This window comes from Miniopterus natalensis, chromosome 7 (genome assembly GCF_054644295.1).
Source record: "Miniopterus natalensis isolate mMinNat1 chromosome 7, mMinNat1.hap1, whole genome shotgun sequence".
Classification (NCBI taxonomy): Eukaryota; Metazoa; Chordata; class Mammalia; order Chiroptera; family Miniopteridae; genus Miniopterus; species Miniopterus natalensis.
The window spans coordinates 27,187,890-27,211,216 of NC_142087.1; the positions used below are offsets into that span (position 1 = coordinate 27,187,890).

The window sequence follows — 23,327 nt, forward strand, 5'->3', positions numbered from 1 at the left end:
GTTTTTATTAAAACGGCTTTGTCCTACTACTATTTTTTAAACAAGCCATTACAGAGCTTAACCAGTCTGGGAAAACAATTAGGGCATAACTGAAATTTGACTAATTTGTTCTTGGTAAAAAAGACCTTTTCAGAAATATAGTCACTGTCAATTATTTTCCAATTAATTGTTTGAAAAGCACTTAGTATAAATGGCCATGAAAGTAAGGATTTTAGAAGTTAATCCAAGTACATTCAACTCTATAAGGAATGAACATATTTAAGCAAGTGGCCAGGAATGAACATTTTATTGAGCACTTACTATGCATTATATATAGTCTGTATTTAATCTTCAAAGTGAGTTGGCAAAGCATTAGCCCATTTTATGAGTGAAGAAACTGAAAATAAAGGTTGAGTTATATATCACTAAGTGGGACAGCTGGGAATGAACTAAGTATGACTCTGAAGACATGAAAAAGTTAAAGATTTCAGATAAACACATAAAATATCTTTATGAAAAGACAAGCATGAGAAAACTACACTGTAAAAGATACTGTAGAACTTGAAAACTTCTAGAAAAAAATTCTTTCAGAAGCCTGCATTTCCATCTAAAATCGATACTAAATGTTACCTCAATTAGATTGCCTAATGCATTGTGTGGATAAAAAATATTTGGATTCAGTCAAAGAAATCCAGCTGTTAAAAAAATTCCTTTACTCACAAGCCCCCACCCACCTAACTAGCCCAAGAGCATTTAAAAAAATCATTCAAAAAGTAGCTGCCAAAGAGTTCAATCAGTTCATTACTGATAAAATATACAAGAACTTACAGGAGTCACAGGGTTCCAAACTATTAATTTATAAAAATAATAAAACACCAGCATGAACAAGATCAGGATTCACTCCCAATGTCCCTGTCTGGGTCTTGCTCGGCAGCCTCCGTTTCCTGCTGCTGTTTCTTCCAAAGTTTGGCCATGGCCAAGAGCTTGAGGTTCGGCTGGTTGGCAGCATCTTCTGGAAAGATGTAATCATAGTATTCTTCCCAGCCTGCGTCAGACTACAGGGAGAAAGTAAAATGATCAGAAGATAGGCAAATCTGGCTGACATACATTTCAGTTACTTTAAAGTGGAGAATTTTCACTGGAAACCCAGAGTTCAAATTCAACTGATCTTCATTTGACAAAACATCAAAGTCGACTACAGAAAGAACAAGGGCCAGGCCTTGAAGACTGGGAGTGGACAAGGAGCTGGTGGATTGGTGGTGGTGCAAGTGTAGCTCAGTGAGAGCTAAAAACCAGGTGGAAAAAAATCCTAAAAATCTAAGCACAGCTCCTCTACAGTCAACCAAGGAGATTTCAGTGTCTCTAACTCCATCTTGCAGTCTAAGATTTAAACATTTTAAAGATCTACTTAATATTTATTTACCCAGTAGTGAAAGCCATGTATCTGCATAATTATTCTAAGTCCCTGCCGTAACATCCCCACCTCCAGTGGGTCACTGATTTCACTTCCTCAAGATGGCTCTAGTTCCAGCTTCCACCACCACTTGCTTTGTTTACCGCAGCTTCCTGAGAGGTGCTCCTGCAATCTAAGCCCCTTGAGTCTGCCTGCAGAAGATGCCAATGACTGGATCATGCCCATTTGTGCACAAGAGCCTTCCCATAGCCTACAAAGCCTTCTCTGGATTAGGTCTACCTAAAAGTTGATTTCCATTTCCATCCATCCTAACTTCCTGTGTAATGCTCCAAAAATATCACACTTCATGTAATTCCCAGAGTCAACTACAAAGCCTTTGCCAACCCTCCGCCATTCTCCACCCTGGAAGGACTATACACCCTATTTCCGCACTGGCCAGACTGCAACTATCACCTACCCTGGGTATCTGCTCCTATTCTCAGCTGTACATATGCCACTTAAAAAGTACAAATTTCTAAGTCAGAAAGCATTTCTGCTCATTCAGCATGAGACAACCAGCTCCAGCGGCTGTTCTTACCCCATCGTCAGCCTGGACCTTCCTTCTCTTCTTGACCTTCTCTGGCATGAGTTTGTCTACTCTCTCCTTATCTGACAGAGTTCCAAATTCATCTTCAAAGCTCCTCCAGGATTCCAGCAGCATAAGTCTCTCTTCCTTTTCTTCACAGTTTCGCATGGTTTTGTTAGCCTCTTCATAAATTTGTCTGCATTTAGACAAACTTCCTTCCTTCCCTGAAGACAACTCAAACTGAGCAAAACTGATCCATACCTTTAAAAAAATTATTATAGAACCAAATGAACCATGTCCTCTAGCTACAATCATGTAATAATAAAGCTAATTTCTTATTAATAACATCGGAACATACTAATGTGCTTGTTTCTTGTATTCCAAAGACTGTAACATTTACTATATGCTTCAGTATAGTAATATATTGAAGCAGTCTGCTTCTATATCCAATCAGGTGTCTGAAATAATCTTAAAATCCTGAGAAGAGTTTAACTTTTTATTCAACCCTAACGTCCAAGCTATTCACATGTATAAACATTGACCTGGCATAAGCTTGATATTCCAACGTCCTCTGAGACAACAGGTTCTCTTTAAAAGCAAGGAAGTCATTTAAAATAAATACATTTTTAAAAACACTTAAATATAGAAATATTTCTTCAGGATCGCTGGTTCAAGCAAAATCAAAGAGAATCTATAAAGCACAGAATACCTTGACATGCTGTGTCCGCTGAAGCAATCGTCGGTAAAGACTGCGTGTTCTTTCAGTTTCTTCCTGCTCAATTTCAAAATCAATGTATGACTTCCAGAGCACCTAAGGAACACAACCTAACAGGTCAGCCTTGACATTGAAGAAGCAACATGCCCCTATCCAAAGCACAGCTTAACTACCATTCCAGCCGAGGACACCCAGGAACCTAGGACTTTTAGGAACAATTAAAGAACAGATAGCAGGTGGATAAATAAGTAATATTAGCATTTTCAAGCTGCCATAAACTTGGCTATAATTCTACATTATGAGGAAAAAAAGGCCTTGGATTCTCTTCGGAATTTTTCAAATGCTGGACTTATCAAAAAGAGTCGGAAACTTGCCAAGTCTCCCAGGTTCTGTCCTGATCGTACCACATACAATCGAACTTGCGGGGAGAAAACAGGCCTAGATTAGCCGGTATGTACTGTCCTTCCCTCCACTGTAAATTCTTGATATGCCTGAGCTCAGCTCAAGAAGCCCGCAGTGCACAGCTCCCACCTGCTATAGGTACAGCCTGGCAGGAGCCCAAGTCTAAACAAGATGTGGTCAGGACTCCCGGGAGCTGGCAGGCTGTGGAGGAGCTGAGGCCACCAGATGGAACTAGTAACACAAAAGCCCTGCCCCAATGCGGTAGTGGGGCTCAGTGAGCCATTAAAGGAAAGGGAATATTAGTGCAAGATGAACAAAATGGCTGAGTGAGTTTGGTGGCTCCCGCTAGATTCAAATTAGTTCTAGGTGTGGTTGGGCGCCACCTTGTGGCTCAGGCTTAGATACTGAAGGGACGATTTGGGGCCCTGCAAAAGGCAGGACTTCCAGTACAGCAGCAACAGTAATTCCAGGGACATCCTGCTTGACTCAGATCCCCTTCTGCTAGCCCAATCCACACGGAACTGTGCCAGGAGAACCCAAAGAGGTGCCGTCTCAACCTCCATCTGCCTTGGTCTCCAGATGGGTTGCCTGTGGCCTGTTTCCTTGACTATCTCATCCCCTTTAGCTTCCTGCTTGAGAAAGGGAGGGAGAGAACCAGTCACCCACCCATTATATCCCAGTTCAGCCTGGTGTCATGATGAGGTGCTGCTGTGCTAGAGGGCTGCTTCCCTGGCTTTTCTATTTCCAAAACAGAAAAGTCCTCATCTGAGTGGAAAAGACTAGAAGTTAGATCTTCTTTATGCTCTAAAATGCACACTTAGATGGTCGTCTAAAGTAATAGAGGATTATCTAAAGCAAAATTATATTCAACTTGAGACCCTTACCTCCGGCATGTCTAAGCGTGGCTGGCTGATAGCTAACTCGTAGATTGCACGGGCTCTCTCGATATCGCCAAGGATTGTCTCTAGTTCTGCAAATTTAATCCAAGAGGTACAATTTTCAGGTCCAAATTCCAGGAACTTTTCATAAAGCTTCCGGCATCTGTCAAATTCTCGAAGCTGTAGCTCCAATTCTATGTAACCTTTAAATAACTTGTTCTTTGGACATTTGCCTATGGAAGTTCCCTAGAAAAGAAAATGACCAACTGCTGTGGTAATTTAGTGGATTCAACCTGTGCGTGGACATAGTCAACCAGAAACTGTTCTCTGCTGAGCAAGAACCTTGGCAAGTCAACAAGGCAAGCCACCCTTTCCTTCTGTGATATCACACTGTTCATGATGGTTTTTGACAAAAGGCCAAAGGAAACCCTCTAATTCACTCAGCTGTCAAGAGAGCCTGTGCCCACTGGTGCCTGTTCAGCAGGAGACAGTGTTCCAGAATTCTATGAACAACTATTTTGGATTTTACTTAGTTTCTCAGGATCTCCTAGGGAATATGGATGTCAGATGTATAAAGTCTCCCAGAAGTAAAAAGGTGATCAAAGAATGAACCCTGCTTTGCTGCCCACGGCCAGGTGAGAGAGCTTATCAGAGGACAGCTACAATTAAACACAGTATTTGATCCTATTAAGAAATTTTGCAACAGCTGCTAAGAGGGAGGTGCGTTTAATACAACAAAAATTTTGCACAGGATCAGATTATTAAAGATCAGATCTGATCTAAGAGCAGATCTTTCTAGTGTGAGGAAAGATCTGATAACTGGTAGCTATAGTTTCCCATATTGAAATAGAATAATTTAAGCATTACCACCCAATCTTCCTTCAAAGGCCATGCGTTCTCTAACATGTCTCAGTGTTTAAAGGCATACTATTTCTGTTGCTGACAGGAACTGTACAACTCATAAGCACTAAGATTTTAATTTCCTTCTCACAGAACTTAGTGATGCATCTCAGTCCTTTCTTTACTTACCAAAGCTCTTCTGGCAAATGGTAAATTTTTCTGTCTTATTTCAAATTGTGCATATAGTAACCACATTTTGGCAAATGTGAACTAGAAAACAAAAGCACAACAACAGCTAGTTTAAGAGACTCATTTAAATTAAATTGAATTACGTTAAATTTAAATTAACAAAATGCCATAGGAAATTAGATTTCTCCAAAATGTCAGAGCTAGGACAAATGTATTTTCTTGTTTATAAGCAAAGATGACAATACTTTTCTCACAAATTACAAAAAACAAACAAAAACACACCTAGTAATCTAGATGCTGTATAGTATTACATGGCCCTACAGCCCCTACTTAGAATCTGCTTTGTTTTGTGTGTATGCTTGTGAGTGGGCAGAACATGCCACCTCTATTCTAGAAGGTAACTCGGTCAACATCCCTCTTTGTTCCTTGTGCTGGGAAATATGGCAGAGATACTGTCTCAGCCACTTCCAGAATACACTTGTGTTCACCCTTGCATGCATACACCCACTCAGCTGCCGAAAGACACCTGCTGTTGTTTCCTGCACATGCTGTGTACTCTTGGATGTGCATCTCCCCCGCTCCACCCACTCCAATTACCCATCCTCGGAATTTCTACTGTATTACTCTCTGTATTATTTATTTATCACAGGTTGTCCTCTCAACTAGACTGTAAGCTATTTTCAGAGGCAAAGAGCACATCTCATTTATGTTTTCCATGGTGCCTACTACAGGGAAATAGTCAATCAATAAATATTATTTCACTGAATTACTTCAAAAGTAACAGATGCAGGGTTTTGACTTTTGGAACAGAACGCTAAGAGCAAATGTACCTTTTTATGAGGAATTAGTTCCAAAGAGGCTTGATACACCTGTCTTGTCCTTTCAGGATCCTGTATTAGGATAAGAAATTTTCACAAAATATTGAAGTCTGTTACTAACACTAATTTTACTAGTTAATAATTTTATTAATACTAGTAAAAAATGGACAGCCCCCAACATGGAATATTTTTTCACAAGTTGTGATTTTCAAACCCTGATTCTAATTTATGACCAAAAGTGTGAACTACCTTTGGCCATCAAACTGTGGTTTAAGAATCACCAACAACAGAGCCATCAAACTCTGAGAGCTTCTCTGTAGAAAGGTTTTTTTTGCCTGACAGCAGAAAGAAACAAAAATGCTTTATGGCCTCAGATCAACAGTGCAGAAAGTTAATCTTTGTCTCTTAACTTATATATGACCAATTTCTGAAAATCCCACTTGACCTTTATGAAAAGCAAGGACATGCAATCTAGCCATGGTCGCTAATGAGAAAGCCCAGGAAACTGTATGATTACACTAAGGGCTGGTTCCAAGTGATAATCTTCTTGTGCCACGAGGTTTAAAAAACAAAATACAACAAAACAAAAAATCACCTCACCTGTGCCCATAACAGATATAGAATTTAAAATGTTACAGAGAGAATACATAACTATATGACTGAAATGAAGGCCTATGGAACCTAAAACTAAATTCCTGTTTCAAGGGGCTTTAAGCACAGTGGGTAAGGAAATCACTAACAGCTGACACGCAACTCCGCCCTCTTACCTTTGCCTCCAGTTCTTCATAGAGGGCATAGTTGACCCAAAGATAGATGTAGCGCTTCCAGTGTCTCTTCTCCTGAATGGGCGGGACATTGGCAATAGCTCTTTCATAGACTTCCCGTACAGTTTCTGCTTCCGCATCACTTTCCACCAATCGCAGGTAATCAAACCAGGCATCGTAATTGTGTGGATTAGCCTAGAAAGACAGTAAGTTTAACACATGAAAACAAAACCAAGAGCTATACTTGCTGGACTATGTGAGCTGAATGAAAGGGGCACCAGACTGACTTTCTATATTTTAGCAACTTTTTCTCTAGATTTTACATGCTATCTCATTTAAAAATATAACATTCCTGAGATTTTATAATAGGAAAGAATAAGGAATACAGTAGGCCCCCTTACCTGTAGGAGATACGTTCCAAGACCCCAGTGGATGCCCAAAACCATAGACAGTGCTGAACCATTCACACAGTTTTATGTTAAATATGTTACACACACACATATATATATATATATATATATATATATACACTATGTTTTTTCTTATACATACATATCTATGATAAAACTTAAACTACTATTATGCTTTAGGGCAATTACTAAGTAAAATAAGGGCTACATGAACACAAGCACTGCGATACTGTGATAGTTATCTGATAACCAAGACTGCTACCAAGTGGCTAACAGGTGGGTAGTGTACAGTGTGGAGACTGAACAAAGGGATTATTCATGTTCCAGGCAGAATGGAATGGGGTGGCTTGAGATTTCATTGCACTATGCAGAACAGTGCACAATTTAAATCTTGTGAATTATTTATTTCTGGAATTTTCCACTTAATATTTTTGGACCACAATTGAGTGTGGGTAATTAAAACAGTGGAAAGCGAAACCTCAGAGGGGGTGGGGGGAACTACTGTATAGAGGACAGATTATTAGCCAGGTGTCCCACAGCAAGGCCCTTTGCATAACTACCCCCAAGACAATTACTCAATAATTAGATGCCTATTTTTGTAAATGTATTTGTTTATATATGTGACTATATGTCATTGCACCTAGATTTAAAATTACAATAGAATTAAACCATGCTCACAACTGTGAAACCTGACTTTTCAATAGTAATTTATCTTGACCATATCTTACTGACCTCATTTAACACTAGACTTAATCCTTTTGTAGGTACCTTGAAAATGCTAGTCTTTAAATTCAAATCAAAATAGTACATTACAGGTAAAGAGATGAGAATAGAACCATATCTACAATAGTCTTTCATTCAAGCAGTTAAACTAAAACGTAATGTATAAAAACTGGTGTGTTTTTTATTTTTGATCAATCCCTGACTCTTCCACCTTCTTTAAAAAAATAAGCTCAAATGGATTCCAGATTTATTTTGCTCCATTTCTATAGCCATCAAAGTGACTTTCAACACGTGAGTGGCAGAGCAATTCCAAGTGCTGTTTGCTTGCCTTTTCTCTCAGCCTCAAGTACTCCGATCTACCTGAATAGCTGTCCATTTGTTGCAACACACCGTCAAGGGCATAGTCACTGGTAGCCCTATCTCGCTGTTCATTTACAGTAGCTGGTAGTGGCCAGCACACCGTCCTTGCAGAACTAAGCACGTACACCAGCGCTCACCTTCACTTCTTCTTCATACTGGAACCTCCGTTTGCTCACAATGATGTCTTCAATTCCCCGCCTATCGCCGAACTTCTTCTCAAAGATGGTATAATTTTTAAAGAGTTCTTGAGCCTCTTGTTTTGAAATTCTGTCCAGGGCATACTTGTAAATCACGCGTACCCTTTCAAACTAAAAGCAGACAGGATGGTTTTATCTCCCATTACACAACATTCTTTCTAGTCATGACCAGGAAAGTAGTTATGACATAAATCATGACTTGTAAGTTAGATCTTGAGGCCTCCGAATGTCCAGAATGAGATTCTTCCCCCTTTTGATGAGGTATTTCAGTCAGGCAGTACTGACACTCTCCTTTGAAAACCACATTTAGCACTGTCTACCTGACACTGCCAGCTGGGTGTCATCTGTCTAAAAGGTCCCAAACTGAGCTGCTGTTTCTCCCCACCAAACCCAGGTCTTCCCACTTGCTCAGGCTCAAATTCCTGGAGCCCTCCTTGATTCCTCTCCTTTCATTCCCTGCTCACTGTCGCATCAAGACCTGCCATTTCTACCCCTTCAGCAGCCCTTCACTTCTCCCCATCCTCCTTCAACCTATGTCCGTTTCTTCCCTGGACTGTTTCAAGTCTCCTCTCCTCTCCTTTTGCTACCCTCCCCCCAAATACAATCTCCATAAATGAGCTAGAGGCTCTCCTTACAATATAAATTATATCCTACCAAGGTTTTCTCCTGCTAAAACCCTTCAGTACTTCCCACTGCCCTTAGAATAGAATCTGAACTCCCTACTACGACCTGTGTAAGACCCTGCATTCAGGCAGGAGCTGAGTGGAGGGAGTAAAGGGGGGGAAATGGAGGATATCTGTAATACAGTCAACAATAAATAAATAAATAAATAAATAAATAAAGTGGATTATTTTCCATGTATACTATGGAAGAAAAGAACTGATTTACTTGTGGGACAATCTGTTTTCATTTCAAATTCTATCCTCAGTTCTGAGGGCTTTTTGTTTCCCAGGTTTATTACCTGTAAAATTCTAATCAGGATACCAAGTGACTCATTCTCAATTTATAGATAATATTTTCACTCCAGATTTAAAGGCTTAATTTTCAAGCAAAACACAACAAAATTAAGACAGATATGATACAATCTATAATCACTCAGCTCCCAATCTGCAGCTTAGTCACAAATGCAAGCTGTTTTCTTTGAGAAATGTTTTTGTATTTTGAAAACATTTTCTCCAATAATAAGTGAATAAAAATGGAAATGAACTTGATGCGACAAGAAATGTCTTCTAGGCTGTTTTACAATGTAATTGAGTGAAGTTTACTTACTTCTTTCTGATTTTCTTCAAATTTGGCAAAGGCAACATAAAGGCGTTCATCCATATGTTCATCTCCAAAAAATTCAACAGCTCTCTCGTACACTTTTCGAGCGTGGGCAAAATAAGCATGCTTTTCTTCAAAGCGGGCATACTTGATCCAATTCTTAACATCGGGGTGCACGAGTACAAGTACAGGGGAATTAAAGAAATACTAGCGAGACAACATGATTTAAAAACAAGCCAGCAAACAAGACCCAACACCAAAACCCACTTAGCACAACAATACGTCCTAAGACTATGGGGGTGATAAAACACGCACAAGGGTGGAGAACCACTAAACTGTCACCTCGGTGAGGGGGCTGTGTCTTCCTTCACTGCTTACTCAATATTTTAGTAGTGGCACAAACAGGAGTTTGGAGCCATGCAAAGGTGAATCCTAGTTACTAGCAGTGGGACCTGGACAATCATTTAACTTGTCTAAACCTCAGTTTTATCATCTGTACACAGAGAAAAATAACATCGAACACACTGGATGATTGCTCTTTAAATGAAAAAATGTATGTAAAGCTCTTAGCTGTTTCTGGCCAAAAGAACATGCTTAATACATGGCATTTATTACACTATATACTCAATAGCATTAGTATTTGAATTAGTGATTAAGAAAAAAAAGTCACAAAAAGAAAACTAACTAGACCTAAGAGAGAAAGTTTTGAACGACCATTTTATTTCTTAATAGGATATGTCTATTTTTTAATCTGCCTTCCTTGAGAAAATCATTAATTTCCATTAGTAATGCATCCAAATATGGCAATGATGTCAAGAGCACTGGCTCTGAAGCTGCTACTGGCTTCAAATGCTACCTCCACCACTACCTGAGAGACCCTGGTCAAGCTACTTCATCTCTTGCCTCAGTTTCCACATTTGTAGAACGGAGTAGTTCCTGTATCACAGGGCTGTCATGAGGATTAAATAACAATATTTGTAAAGTGCTTAGAACAATGCCTGACACACAGCAAGTGTTATAAAAGCTTTTGTTAAACTAATATTAAAATGAGTAGAGGTAATTGAGATTTTAAAATTGCACAATAAAGTTAATTCTCATTATTTGTGTTAGTTATGTCCCATGAAGCCACTGTGACTACTTGGTTAGCGAATACCAAATCACTGCTCCTAGGGAAAATATGTATAAACATATCTCATATAGATTATAATCTTAAATCCTAAAAAACTACTAATCCTTGGATTCTATTTTTGATATTTTGTAACAGAAAAAACAAGGTTTAGATGTATTAATGACTTGCTAGAGGCTGCTCACAAACCAGAGCCAGAAAAGGGATTCAAACACGTCCAACTAGCCCCAGAGCCAGAGCTGCTTGCACTACACTGCACTGTCTTATCCCATCTCCAGTCTCCATCCTCTGATCATCTCTGTATCACAGCAGAGACAAGGCAGACTGTCACCTCAGCTGCGACCATATGCCTTGGGTGATTCAAATTTTTCATCACTCTGTGCTTGCTTGAAAATAACTGTGAAAGTGCCACAATTACTGACTTTGGGGTTACAAATAAATTTTAGCAAGTAGAATTCACAAATATGGAAACAGTGAATAATGAGGATTGACTACTTCAGCTACTAAGAGTGCTTTCACATGTTACCATATAATCTTTACAACCAGCCCATAGTACAAACCTTTATTCTTATTTTAAAGATGGGCACTAAGGCTCAAAGGAATTAAATGACTCATTGGGATCACATCATTAGTAAACAGTAAACCTCTGGATGGACTCCAGTAATGGTGCTAATGACCAACTTAAACCCTAGAAAAATAGGCCTGGCTACAACAGCCAGGGCCTTAGTGCATCATTTTCCACAAGGAACCATAGCATTATTGTCAATATATAAACAAATCCAAAGTCTCACTGGAAAAAACTCGAACAATTACCCAGACCACAAACTTTGTTCCTGACCAACCTAAGTCCCTAGAAAATATCTATGTAGCTTATGAAGAAGATGAAATCTGCCTCCTTGACTTCTAGGCCAACATTAATGACATGTCCTGACCACTACTACATTTCCATGGGAGAAGCAGCACCAGGACAGTATGGCACCACTCAGGCCTGTCCAAAGGATATATCGTTCGTAAATGGTGCGGGCCCGATCCACTTCTTTGTATCGCAGCTCGAAGTTGATGTAGGAGTGCCAGGCTTGCTCCTCAGGCTGCCATTCCATCCAGCGCTCAAACACCTGCCGGGCACCAGCAACGTTTCCCAGCATCTCCTCCATGTAAGTGTATTTGTACCTTTAACAAAATCACGGTCAAAATGACTTAGGTGGCTGAACGGATAAGAAAGTAAGAACCACACATATGCTGCTTACAAGAGATTTACTTCAGATCAGAAGACACACACAGACCGAAAGTAAAGGGATGGAAAAAGATTCTTCATAAAAATGGAAACAAAAAAAGAAAAGCTGGGGTATTAATATTTATACTAAACAAAACAGACTTTAAATCAAAGACTCTATAACAAGAGAAAAGTAGGAACCAGCAATTCCACTTCTGGGTACTTATCTGAAGAAACCCAAAACACTAATTTGAAAAGACACCCACCCATATGTTTATTGCTGCATTATTTATAATAGCCAAGATATGGAAGCTACCTAATTGTCCATCAATAGGTGAGTGGCTACATATGTGTTGCACATATACAGTGTAGTATGTATGACTCAGAGTGTGTGTGTGTGTGTTTGTATATATATATATATATATATATATATATATATATATATATATAGTATGACTCAGCTGTAAAAAGAATGAAACCCTGCGCCATTTGTGACAATGTAGATGAACCTACAGGGGATGGTGCTGAGTGAAATAAGTCACACAAAGACAAACACTATGTGATTTCACTTATTTGCAGAATCTAAAGAACAAAATAAACAAACAAGCAAAACAAAAACAGACTCTGTTAGATACAGGGAACATTTTGACGGTTGCTGGAGGAAAGGGAGGTTGGGGGCTGGGTGAAAAAGGTGAAGGTATTACGAAGTACAAATGGGTAGTTATAGAAATAGTCGTGGGGATGTGAAGTACGGCACTGGGAATATAGTCAATAATATTCTAATAACTAGGCATGGTGCTGGATGGGTGCAGGGTTTACTGGGATGTTCATGTATTAAGTTATGTAATGTCTTGTCACTGGGGTGTACACCTGAAACTAATATAATATTCTATGTCAACTGTAATTGAAAATAAAAAAATATCTTAAATAAATTACTTAGGGAAAAAATGTTCTTTGGCAATTTCTAGTTCTAACTTTGTTGAATGTGAAGAAGATTTAAGACTTTATTTTCCCTAAAGGTTAAATCAAACATGTTTTATTATTAAAATATAAGTCTGAAAAGGATGAATCATTAGAAGTATTTTTCTTAAAAATTGCTCAGTTTAACAAGAACTTTCTTATGCATGAAAGACTGCAATCAAAATTTTAGTTTTGGTCACACAGCTATTATACACTGATCATGACTTAGTAGACTATAAGACATTCAAAAACACTTATACATACTTATATGTGTAAAATTAAATACATCTATGTGATTACAAATATGTAAATGAAATAAGTACAGAAATGTGGAACTTTTCTAGTCTACAAAAAGCCATTTCATTAGATGAGAAACTTACCAAAACTGGTTGACTCGAGGCAGGGTTGTTATGGCTCGGTCCCAGATATTTCGGGCATGGTTGACCTGGCGATTCTTCATTTCCATTTCCGCATATTTCAGCCAGAGTGTAATATTTCGATAGTCCACATCTAAAGCACGTTCGTATATGGATCGAGCCCTTGAGAAGCCAGATTTGGAGGGCATTAAAAGAGCACATACAACACATGTAGCAACTATTCAAACTATTTGCAGTGCCTGCTGTTTTATCAGGTGTCCACCATGAGCCAGGTTCTGGGCTTAAAAAGGTGAATATATATGATGCTATTCTCAGGAACCTTACAAAGACTTAGGGAAAGACAGACATGCATGTAATTACAATGCAATGCAATAAACATCATAGTCAAGATTTGTACAAAGAAGCAGAGGAAAAGATGTCTGGTGAAAAAGGTTAAGTGGTAGCCTAACTCCAGAACTGAGAACAAATGTGGGACTTGAGGCAAGTCCCAGAGGCCAAGGTGGGTGGGGAGGGGCACTCATTCCAGGCAGAGAGAACAGCAAAGTGTAACAGTAGGGAGACATGATGTGTTCAGGGAGTGGCAAGTACGCAGGCACAGTTGAGGCAGGGGGTATGTTGGGAGCGTGCAGAAAGGCTGAACAACAGAAAGGGGCCATGTCATGACTTTAATCTTATTGGCCACTTGTTTTCAGTGGAACAAATCTTATTTTTAAAAATCCCAATATAGAGAAAGCAGATGAAACGGCACCTCTCTTGCTGTACGGTGGGTGCTGGTGGTGAGACCCACCTGTAGAAACTCCTGCTCTGCATCTCCCAGGATTAGCCTACCACAGGGTCCCTGAGGCTCCTCAAAGGAACCCCAGGGTTCTATAGAACAAACTTTGAAAATTACTAACAGACACACAATCTTTTACTTGTACTTTAAGTTTTTCTATTTTTTTTGTATCTGTTAGCTTACGACATCTTTATGTACAAAATTACATGCTTAGCAATTTTACCTTTGAATTTCCTTCAGACTCTCTTCCCATTGTGCGTATTTTATCCAGTTACTAATCACAGTCCTGTTTTTTCTTATGTTATCTTCAAAAGTCTGGGAAGGCAAAAAGGGTCAAATTAAAGAGAAAATAACTAAAAATGATATCATCCCTTTTCTATTAATCCTGTACTGAAACAGTTACTCATTTTGTTGTTATTTAAGAGAAATTACATCCTGGAATCCTTGAGAAATAAGAAACCCACTACAGAAGATTACAATCACAGGTGTTTCTTTAAAGTCTTACATGCAAACATGAGGAAAACTTTACATATAAAGAATTATTAGCAGAATTGCTGGTATTTTCTCTTATTGCCCATAACAACTAACTGATACTGTAATATAACCCTACTTGCTCCTAACAAGAAAATGTTTCTGGTAATGTCTTTTTGGTAATGTCACAGAATTTCATACATAACTCGAGGACAACTGATAAGTAGGCACAACAGAATTAGTGGTTTAAAATAACCCCACATTCTAGAGTGAGGAGGTCAGACCAGAGCCCCAGACCTCTCATGGCTCTTTCCTATGTCTTAATTCAACACAAGGGGTGGTACAGACAGAAATGCATATAACACAGTCTTGCTAAGTCCACTCTCTTCCAGCTGTCAGTTGTTCACCTGTTAAACTTCTACCCATCTGTGGTTGAGCACCAAAAATTATGTCTCTGGTGCACTTAATTTCTTTATACTCTAAAACAGACAACTCATGGCATATTTCATAAAGTTCAACAAAATGCAGTTATCTGGCAACCAGAAGTTACATAATTTATGTGGCTAGAAACGCTAACCTCATCTTGTAGTCTGTCAACAATGGGAACTTTTCAAACGCTGACCTATATAAATCCTTAACAATATTAACACATTGAAAGACATCGCATCGACTGACCTTCCTTTTCCTGAGTTTGTAATCATTTAACTCTTCTTCATCTGTGATCTTCTGTTGAGGCGGAGGTGGAAGAAGCTCAAGCTCTCTTTCTTTAGCTTCTCTTAAAAGTTGTTCCGCAGTGATCTGTACTTCAGCTGGGGCTTTGTTTTTTACCTTTTAGGACAAGACATTTCCATTTTTAGGAGATGTTCTTCACACAGGGATTAACAAACATTTTTTTAGGATGCACACTTTATATATATTATCACAAGATGCGCTCTTTGTATGACATATTCCCATTTCTCTGTACAACTAAACAGCAAAAGATGTGTTCTGTCTTATGCATGATAGCTACTAACAAGCCATAAATAAAAGTCTCAGGAGAAAGGGTAGCAAAATAACAAGTTTTCCCTTTTAGATTAGTTGAATAAAAAACTCTGAGGCAGCCTAGGTAAAACTCTCACCAGAGGTTTCGTTTAACAAGATGCATACCGTATCTTATCTAGCATTACAATCTCTAATTACAGAATTCTTCAAGTTAGGCCCCAGGTAGATGATAAGGCCCCAGGTGGGTAACTGCACTTGATTTTTCATGGCATTTCAAGTCCAAGACAATATTCGGTAAGTTGCCATCATTAGAATATAAGCTTCTGGAGGTCTTAGAGCTGTGCAGTCCAATACGATAGCCATGAGCCACATGTAGTGAGTCCAAATTGAGATGGGCTGTAAGTGTAAAATACACAGTGGGTTTTGAAGACTTCGTATGAAAAAAGAACAAACTACCTAATTAAATTTCTTATATTGATTACAGGTTGAAATAACGATATCTTGGACACACTCAGTTACTAAATAAAATACATAATTAAAGTGAATGTCACCTGTTTTGACTTTGTTATGTCTCTATGAGACAACTTAAATCACATATGCAGCTCACATTATTTCGAATGGACCAGCGCTGCCCCCCAAAAAGTTTATGGAATTATAAGAAATACTCATTATTTAGTGCTGTAAAATGATGATGGTGATAATAATAGCTCATACCTAATGAGCATTAAGTACTAGACACTGTGCTACATGCTTCATATGCATTATCTCCAGAAGTCATCTAAATAGACACGTAAAGAACAGGCTCAAGAGTGTCACCTGGGCTGGAGAAACAGACTGGAAGGAGAGTATCTGTAAAGGCTTAAGGCAAAGCCTGTTACATACTAAACATTTGGGATCAGCCACCGAAGGGAAGATCAGACATCAAATCTATTGCTTAATTAACATAAACTGTAACTTAAATTATACCGCTGCACAACTGCCGTCATCTGCTCTCCTCCTTCCCTGTCTCAGCTGGACTGACCCCTCCAGCCTTCGAGTCCCGGCCGAAACGTCACTTCCTCGGCCGGGCTTCCCCCGGAGACCCTCTCCTAGGAGCCCCCCTCTCCCACTGCACAGTCTGCTCCGCCTCAGGAGCACCCGGCAGGGCTGCCCTTGCACACGAGTCTCCCGTGTGTGCCGCTCGTCGCCGGCAGCAGTGCAGCGCCCCGCGCCCCGCGCCCGGCTCAGTCACCTCCGCCGAGCGACCCATCTCTTCCCCCGACCCCCCAGCAGAAACACCTTCCCGGGACGCAGGCCCCGCCGACGTGCGGGCGGGGCTGCGGGGCGACAGGAGCTTGCACCCCCCTCCCGGCTACCCCCCTCCCTGCGGATGGCCCGCAGCCGCGCGCGGGGCGAGCCTGCCACCTCGGACGACACTCTCCCGCCGCGGGCACCCCCGGGGCGAGCCCCTCTCGCCGGGCCCTTCCCACGAGGCCCCTCGCTGCCGCCTACCTTGGCCACCTTGGGAATTCTCTGCTTCCCGGCCGCGGTGGAGGCCGCCATGGCTGCAGCAGAAGACCTCCTGCGAACCCTGAACCCCAAACACCGGCCCCAAAGCCTCGCCGACGCCTCCAAACTTTCTGACTACAAGCTGGATCCCGGAACCGGAAGCAAAACTGGCTTTCACCTTTGACCTCTAGCTTACGCCGGGACCGAGGCAGCGCCGTTTCTGTGGTAACCAGGCTGCGCGTCCTCCTTCTCCGAGCCCTGTGTGGAGCGCGGCGTCCCGGAGCAGCGGGCGAGGAGGAGACAGCTGGCCTTCCCGGCAGGGGCGCGAGGGCTGGGCCCAGGGCGTCCAGGAACATCCAGGTCAGTCTCCGGGACTGGGTGACGGCGCGACGACGGCTGGGTCTGTCCAGCCTGGGCGCCGGCAAGGGGAGCAGGAACCGACTCCGAGCTGGACGCTCCAGGGCGGGGGAAGAGAGGCAGGCCAGAAAACTACTATTCCCAGCATGCCAAGGGGCGAGCCGCCGCGCTCCTAGGCAGCCCGGAGCAGCGTTGCATTCTAGGTTTTGTAGTTTCTGCGACCCACTCCCCTTCGTTTCTGGACAGGAGTGCCCAATGAACTAACTACAAAATTATTAAGAATTTATTTTAAATAACGGAAGGTATTTTAAAGCCAGATAATACAAAATAAAAAAATAAATCAACAGACTAGCAAACCAGCCAGCCTTGTTGTCAGATAAACAAATGTTTAAATTCTCCTAGTGTCCTTTAATTACATATATTCTCGCGGCCTCCATGTCTTTATTTCAGTAGAATTAAAGAGAAAATGTAGCGCTCAGTAAATGTTAGCTGCTATAATTCTTGACGTGCCTTCAAAAACAGAAAAATTAATTATATGCAAGCAAATGGTTAAGCAAATTTTTAAAAAGACGATTTTGGGGAGCAGTTTTAGAAAACTTGAAAGGTGAAGAGAATTCCTGTTCTCCCCCCACACACACCTGACCCCTACTCCCCAACCCCCTGCTCCCAGCCTCCCCACTATCAACATCCCCCACGAGAGTGGTACATTAGTTACACTTGATAAACCTGCACTGACACATTATCACCCAAAGTCCATAGTCTGCGTTAGGGTTTACTCTTGCTGCTGTACTTTCTATGGGATTTGACAAATCATATAGTGACATATGTCCACCATTAGAATATGGCAAAGAATAGTTTCACTGCCCTGAAAATTCTCTATGCACCACCTATTCATTCCTCCCTCCCCCTTTTGCCCTCTGCAACCATTGATTTTTTGATCTTTTATTTTTGTCTCCATAGTTTTGACTTTTTGAAAATGTCATATCCTTGGAATCATATAGTTTGTACCAGCCTTTTCAGATTGGCTGCTCTCACTTATTCATATGCATTTAAGGTTCTTCCATGTCGTTTCATGTATTGATAGCTCATTAGTTAAGAGAATTTTGACTGTTGCAAGTCTATTTTGGTGTTTGGTAAAACATATTTATATGTTCATGCATATAAAAATATCACATCTATCTCTGCAGATATTGCTTTTGAAAAAAATTTTATGCTGATTTCCCAAACGGAAGTCATTTGTAACATATAAAAATATTTGCCATAGTTCTATAACACTTATATTATTATTTAAGTATTTTTATCTCACTTTTCAAATTTTAAATAAATTGAATGAGATTTTATATCGCTTTAAAGAGAAGTCACCTAACAAAATAAATAAATAGCCAGTTTGGCTCAGTGGTTAGAGCGTCAGCCCACAAACTGAAAGGTCCCAGGTTCAGTTTCTGCCAAGAGCACGAACTTTGGTTGCAGGTTCAATTCCCTGCCCTGGTCGGGGCTTGTGCAGGAGGCAACCAATCAATGTGTCTCTCTCACATCAATGTTTCTCTCTCTTTCTCTCCCTTCCACTCTCTAAAAAGCAATGGAAAAAAATATCCTTGGGTAAAAATTAAAATAAACAACAGCAAAAAAACACACAAATAGCTATTAAAATAAAAAGATGTTTTCTTTAAATAATTTATTTTACATTTGTAACTATGCATAATTGATGTAACAAAGTTTAAAGTTAATTTTCTCTAGCCTCCTTTTAAAGATACAAACACTCAGAAGACTTTACTTCTACCTCAAAAGTTTTTGTCAGGTAATTCAATTCAACTTTTGTTTTTTAAGCAAAAGTTATCATCATTACTTTTCTTTTTCCCATCAGTGCTTATTTAGATGTAAACCTGAATGTTTACTTTTCTCCCTTCAACATTTCTTCTTGTATTCCACTCCTTTCTGATTCTAATTTTATTCTTCCTAATACACACCTTTTATTAGTTCTTTCAACCAGGTCCTTTTGGAAATTTCTTTCAGTTTTGTATGAAATTGCCTTTATTTCACCTTCATTTTTAAATGATTGTTTAGGCATAAAATCCTAGGTTATTGGTTGTATGTATGGTTTTAGTTTCAGTTCTCTGTTTTGAATGAGGCTCAAACTATCCTCGTGGAATGCTAAAAACGGTCCCACGGGCATGCTCAGATCAGATCACTTCCTGAGCCACTGGACACAAAGTCATTGCCATCTGGGTGGGGGATGCCCCTTGCTTGCCCCCTTCCTTCTTTTCTTGTTTCCTTTTTCCAAGTTCACCTTTCTCATTATACTTTCATATTTTATTTTATTCAGAATTTTTATATATTTGTAGCATTAGCTTATTATGTAATGTTTTACAAATAGGATATATCTTTCTAATTCTGATTTTAAGTTAAAACCAAACCCAGAAATGACAATATTTATGGCTAGCTTGAATAGGAGTCTAGATACTATTAAAGCCTATTTCTACGCAAAGAAAGTAAAGGACATTTTCAAATGTGAAAATTTATTGTCTCTATTAATGCCAAGTCTTTGTAGGAAGCACCTAATTTCCCATTCACAGGGGATGTGTAAAACATAACTTACTATTTAATTGCTCAGATGATAGTCCCCCACGTTCTGATTGCCTCCTTTGAAACAATACTGTCATTTTATTGCTTGTTAATGCTTTCACAACATTGGGAGTAAGAAAGGCATCTGGTGAGATACCCTTCAATGATTCTCTCCCTGCTCCCTGATGGGCTATTGTGCCCATTCAGCATGTAGGGTATGTGGTTGATCCCCTAAAATAGAAAATATTGTCTGAAATTATACACGTGCCAAACCTCAAAAAGAGGGGATTTGGATTGGGACCAAGGGTTTCAAAATAGGATTTCAGATGAAAGTTCTGGATGTCATGATGATTGGGCAACAATGTGAATGTACTTAATGCTACTTAAAAATGGTTAAAATGGGCAGTTTTATGTTGCCCATATTTTACCACAATAAAAACGACCAGATTTCAGCCTTATTTGTAAAGTTTATGTTTTTTGCAGTGAGAATGTATTATGCCTTGAGAAGGTATAATGAAGAAAGCATAACGAATCACTGGTAATTAAAAATAATTTTTAAAATTAAATGTCAAGAAAGATTGACATTAGAGTTAGAACATGGAATCAACTCATTGTAGCCGAGCTATGCTAAAGTGCCACTCTGTTAAGGAGAGGAAATCAGACTTATACTTAACCCCTGTGACTTACCTGTTAACTGTCTGGGCTACAGAGACATCTGGACTGCCCTGCTGTTGACCTTCTCTTTGTAAATGAATAAATTAGCATTTTGTACTTGTTCTTTCGCTTTCTATGAGCTTGGACAAGGTACAGCCATTTCCCAGAGCTGGGTTTGCTTTGGGGGTGCTGATGAAACCCCTTTGTAAGACTGCAAAGTTAAGGGTGATGTGAATTCTCCAAGATAAAGCCCACTGGATGAGAATAAATTTAATAAATAAAATAAAATAAAATAATAAAATAAAATATAAAAAAGATTCCTGGCTGCCACCTGCCACCTTCGCAAGTCCCCCTGCATTGCCCTCCTCCTCACACCCTGAACATCTGAAGATTTACAGTTAAGAGCAGTTGACCTGCAGTTAATCTGCACACCAGTGGACTGTGAGGACAGGGGGACTTACATGCACAGAGCCATCCTATAGGACACTTGAACAGGTGGGAGTGACAGGGGTCTGGGCTGGCAGGAGATGCCCAAGGTTCTATTTCTAAGCAAACGCATGTGTCCTGAGGCAAGTCACTTCACTTCATGGGCCTTAGTTTCCTCATTTCACAGGAGAGGAGCTCAGTCCAGTGCTGTCTTATTTCCCCTTGGTGCTCAAGTTTTTTGTAACTTTTGCAAAATGAAAATTATGCAAGAATTTATCTAAACAACAACAATCCAAAAGGTATATTCTGTTTTGAAAGAAAACTATACACACTGTATTATTCCATCTATATTATGTTCAAAAAATTGGCAAAGATCATCTGTGAGATAGAAGTCAGAGTAGTAGTTGTCTTTGGAGGGACAAATTGACTGGGGGGTGCTAGGAGGCAGCCTTCCAGGGTGCTGGAAATGTCCCATATTGTTCTTAGAGTCAATACCATGGTGAAAAATTAGTTTGCCTGGTTTTGAGCTCACCAGCTAGTACATAATAAAAGCTTTTCCCCTAGAAAAAGGGCAAAGAGAAAAAGGAAGGAAGGAATGAAGGGAGAGAGACAGAGGGAGGAAGGAAAGGCAAGAGAGAGGGAGAGAGAGATTGAAATCATTGTGTGGCCTACTGCTCCTGTCAAGAGCATTCCCCAAAGTGTCTTTCTCAAACATTAGACTCTCCACTGTTGCTGTCTTTAGGGATTCCCCCCAGAAAGGCTTGGTTATGAGAAGAAAGCAGGCACTTTCTTATGGAACTTCTCGAAGACTTCAAGGGCACAACCGCCCCCCAGGAACGCTATCGCAAGCAGCATTTCCTGTGCTTATTTGACCACACAAATTTTTGTCTCAATATATCTCTCAGGGCTGCTGCCCTTCAGGACTCCCGTTTGGGGAACTCTCTTTGGAACATGAGCAGCTGTCCATATTTCCCCTGTAACTCTTGACCACATGCATTGGTGGCTAATGAAATGTAAGGGCCCTGAATCAGTAAGTAATTCCTTTCAATGTTTTTCAAGTCTATTGTTGGAATACTTTAAAGCAGCTTTGTTGGAAACAAAGAATACAGTTGCAGAACTTTCTAGACAGGCCAATTCTCAGAAACAACATTCTCCTGCAGAGAAACATGTCAGCTGGTTTGTGGTGACAGTCATCACAGCCCACCCCCAGGGAAAAAGGTGTCCCACCAGCACTCTAATGCCATGTTCACTCTGACCACATGGAAATTGAATTCTGTAAGGACTGTAACTGGACTGGCTTGTCACCTCCAATTAACAGTGGGCTGTTCTGTAAGGACTGTAACTGGACTGGCTTGACATCTCCAATTAACAGTGGGCTGTTTTCTCTCCTTTAGGGGCAGGATTAAAAATGTCAGTGCTCACGTCTCCAAGAGGAAAGGTAGAAGTTGTTCATTGCCGAAGAACAGAGTCACAGGATATTTACTGCATCAGAAACCTCATTAGAAGATTTACCCAGAAGCTGTTTGGGAGGCTTAATATCATCTATCTTCTGTAAGTACATAGCTAAGTGAGCTTAACTATGTTTATCGGTCGTATCACACAACAGGAAGGGACCCCGAGCCCCCACTCCTTTGTCCATATGGGGCTTGTGGCAAGGGAATGGGCAGCAAGAAAATCTACCCTACTGAGCAGGAGATCTTTGCAAACAACCAGTCTAAGTGCTGTAACAACACGTGGGGCGGAAGGATTTCTCCTGGATTTGGATTCAGCAAACTGGGGTTCAAATCTCCACTGTCCCACCCACTAGTAGAGTCACTTGGGGCAAGTTAATAATATTAGCTACCAGTTTGGAGCCTTTATTTTCTGTCAGGCTCTGTGCTTTGCCAACGTCATCTTATTGAACACTCTGATACTTCTCTGAGGTAGCCACTATTACGTCCATCTTAAAGATAAGAAAATGGAAGCCTGCCAAAGTCAAGCAGTTAGTAAGCGACAAAGCCTGGATATGCTATTATCCACTGCTGTTAAAATATTCTTCTAAATTTCAAAATTGCATAGGTTTGTTTTTTTTTCTTAAAAGATATTTTTTGCCGGGCCAGTGTGGCTCAGTGGTTGAGCATCAACCCATGAACTGGGAGGTCAGGGTTCGATTCCTGGGCAGGGCACATGCCCTGGTTGCGGGCTCAATCCCCAGTAGAGGGCTTGCAGGAGGCAGCCGTTTGATGTTTCTCTCTGGTCACTGATGTTTCTCTCTCTCTCTCCCTCTCCTTCTCTCTCTCTGAAATCAATACAAACACTTAAAAAAATCTGCATGTTAATTGATAACTGGAACGGAGAGTAAAGACTTCATTAGGAATTAATTTTAAATGTCGTGTCTTTATTTTTATAGTGATTCTGTCTTTCTAGCATGGGATACTGGT

At 40.3% G+C, this 23,327-nt stretch overlaps 2 protein-coding genes across 2 annotated transcripts in view; one reads left to right on the plus strand and one right to left on the minus strand.

Annotated features, from left to right (window-relative positions):
• Positions 1 to 270: 270 nt before the first annotated feature.
• Positions 271 to 17,010, minus strand: CRNKL1 (crooked neck pre-mRNA splicing factor 1). Its single transcript, XM_016211974.2, has 14 exons — positions 16,912 to 17,010; positions 15,115 to 15,267; positions 14,192 to 14,283; positions 13,197 to 13,355; positions 11,647 to 11,813; positions 9,524 to 9,702; positions 8,195 to 8,365; positions 6,568 to 6,759; positions 5,813 to 5,872; positions 4,983 to 5,063; positions 3,960 to 4,199; positions 2,668 to 2,769; positions 1,971 to 2,219; positions 271 to 1,034 (listed from the first exon to the last, which is right to left on the minus strand). The coding sequence occupies exons 1-14, from the start codon at positions 16,960 to 16,962 to the stop codon at positions 870 to 872; spliced, it is 2,061 nt and encodes a 686-aa protein (XP_016067460.1). The 5' UTR covers positions 16,963 to 17,010; the 3' UTR covers positions 271 to 869.
• A 5,305-nt stretch (positions 17,011 to 22,315) lies between these two features.
• The window catches only part of CFAP61 (cilia and flagella associated protein 61), a 161,711-nt gene continuing 160,699 nt past the window's right edge, over positions 22,316 to 23,327 (plus strand). Inside the window, exon 1 of the mRNA XM_016212031.2 lies at positions 22,316 to 22,458. Coding sequence (XP_016067517.2) covers positions 22,316 to 22,458 — 143 coding nt within the window. The remainder of the gene's footprint in view (positions 22,459 to 23,327) is intronic.

Bases quoted from the DNA above. Each gene is read 5' to 3' on its own strand.
- CRNKL1 (XM_016211974.2), bottom strand. From the start codon at position 16,962: ATGGCGGCCTCCACCGCGGCCGGGAAGCAGAGAATTCCCAAGGTGGCC. The intron at 13,356-14,191 runs GTAAAATTGCTA...TGGCTTCTCAAG, and splicing joins AGTCTGAAGGAAATTCAAAG to GGCTCGATCCATATACGAAC. The intron at 6,760-8,194 runs GTGAGCGCTGGT...CTGTCTTTCTAG, and splicing joins AGTATGAAGAAGAAGTGAAG to GCTAATCCACACAATTACGA.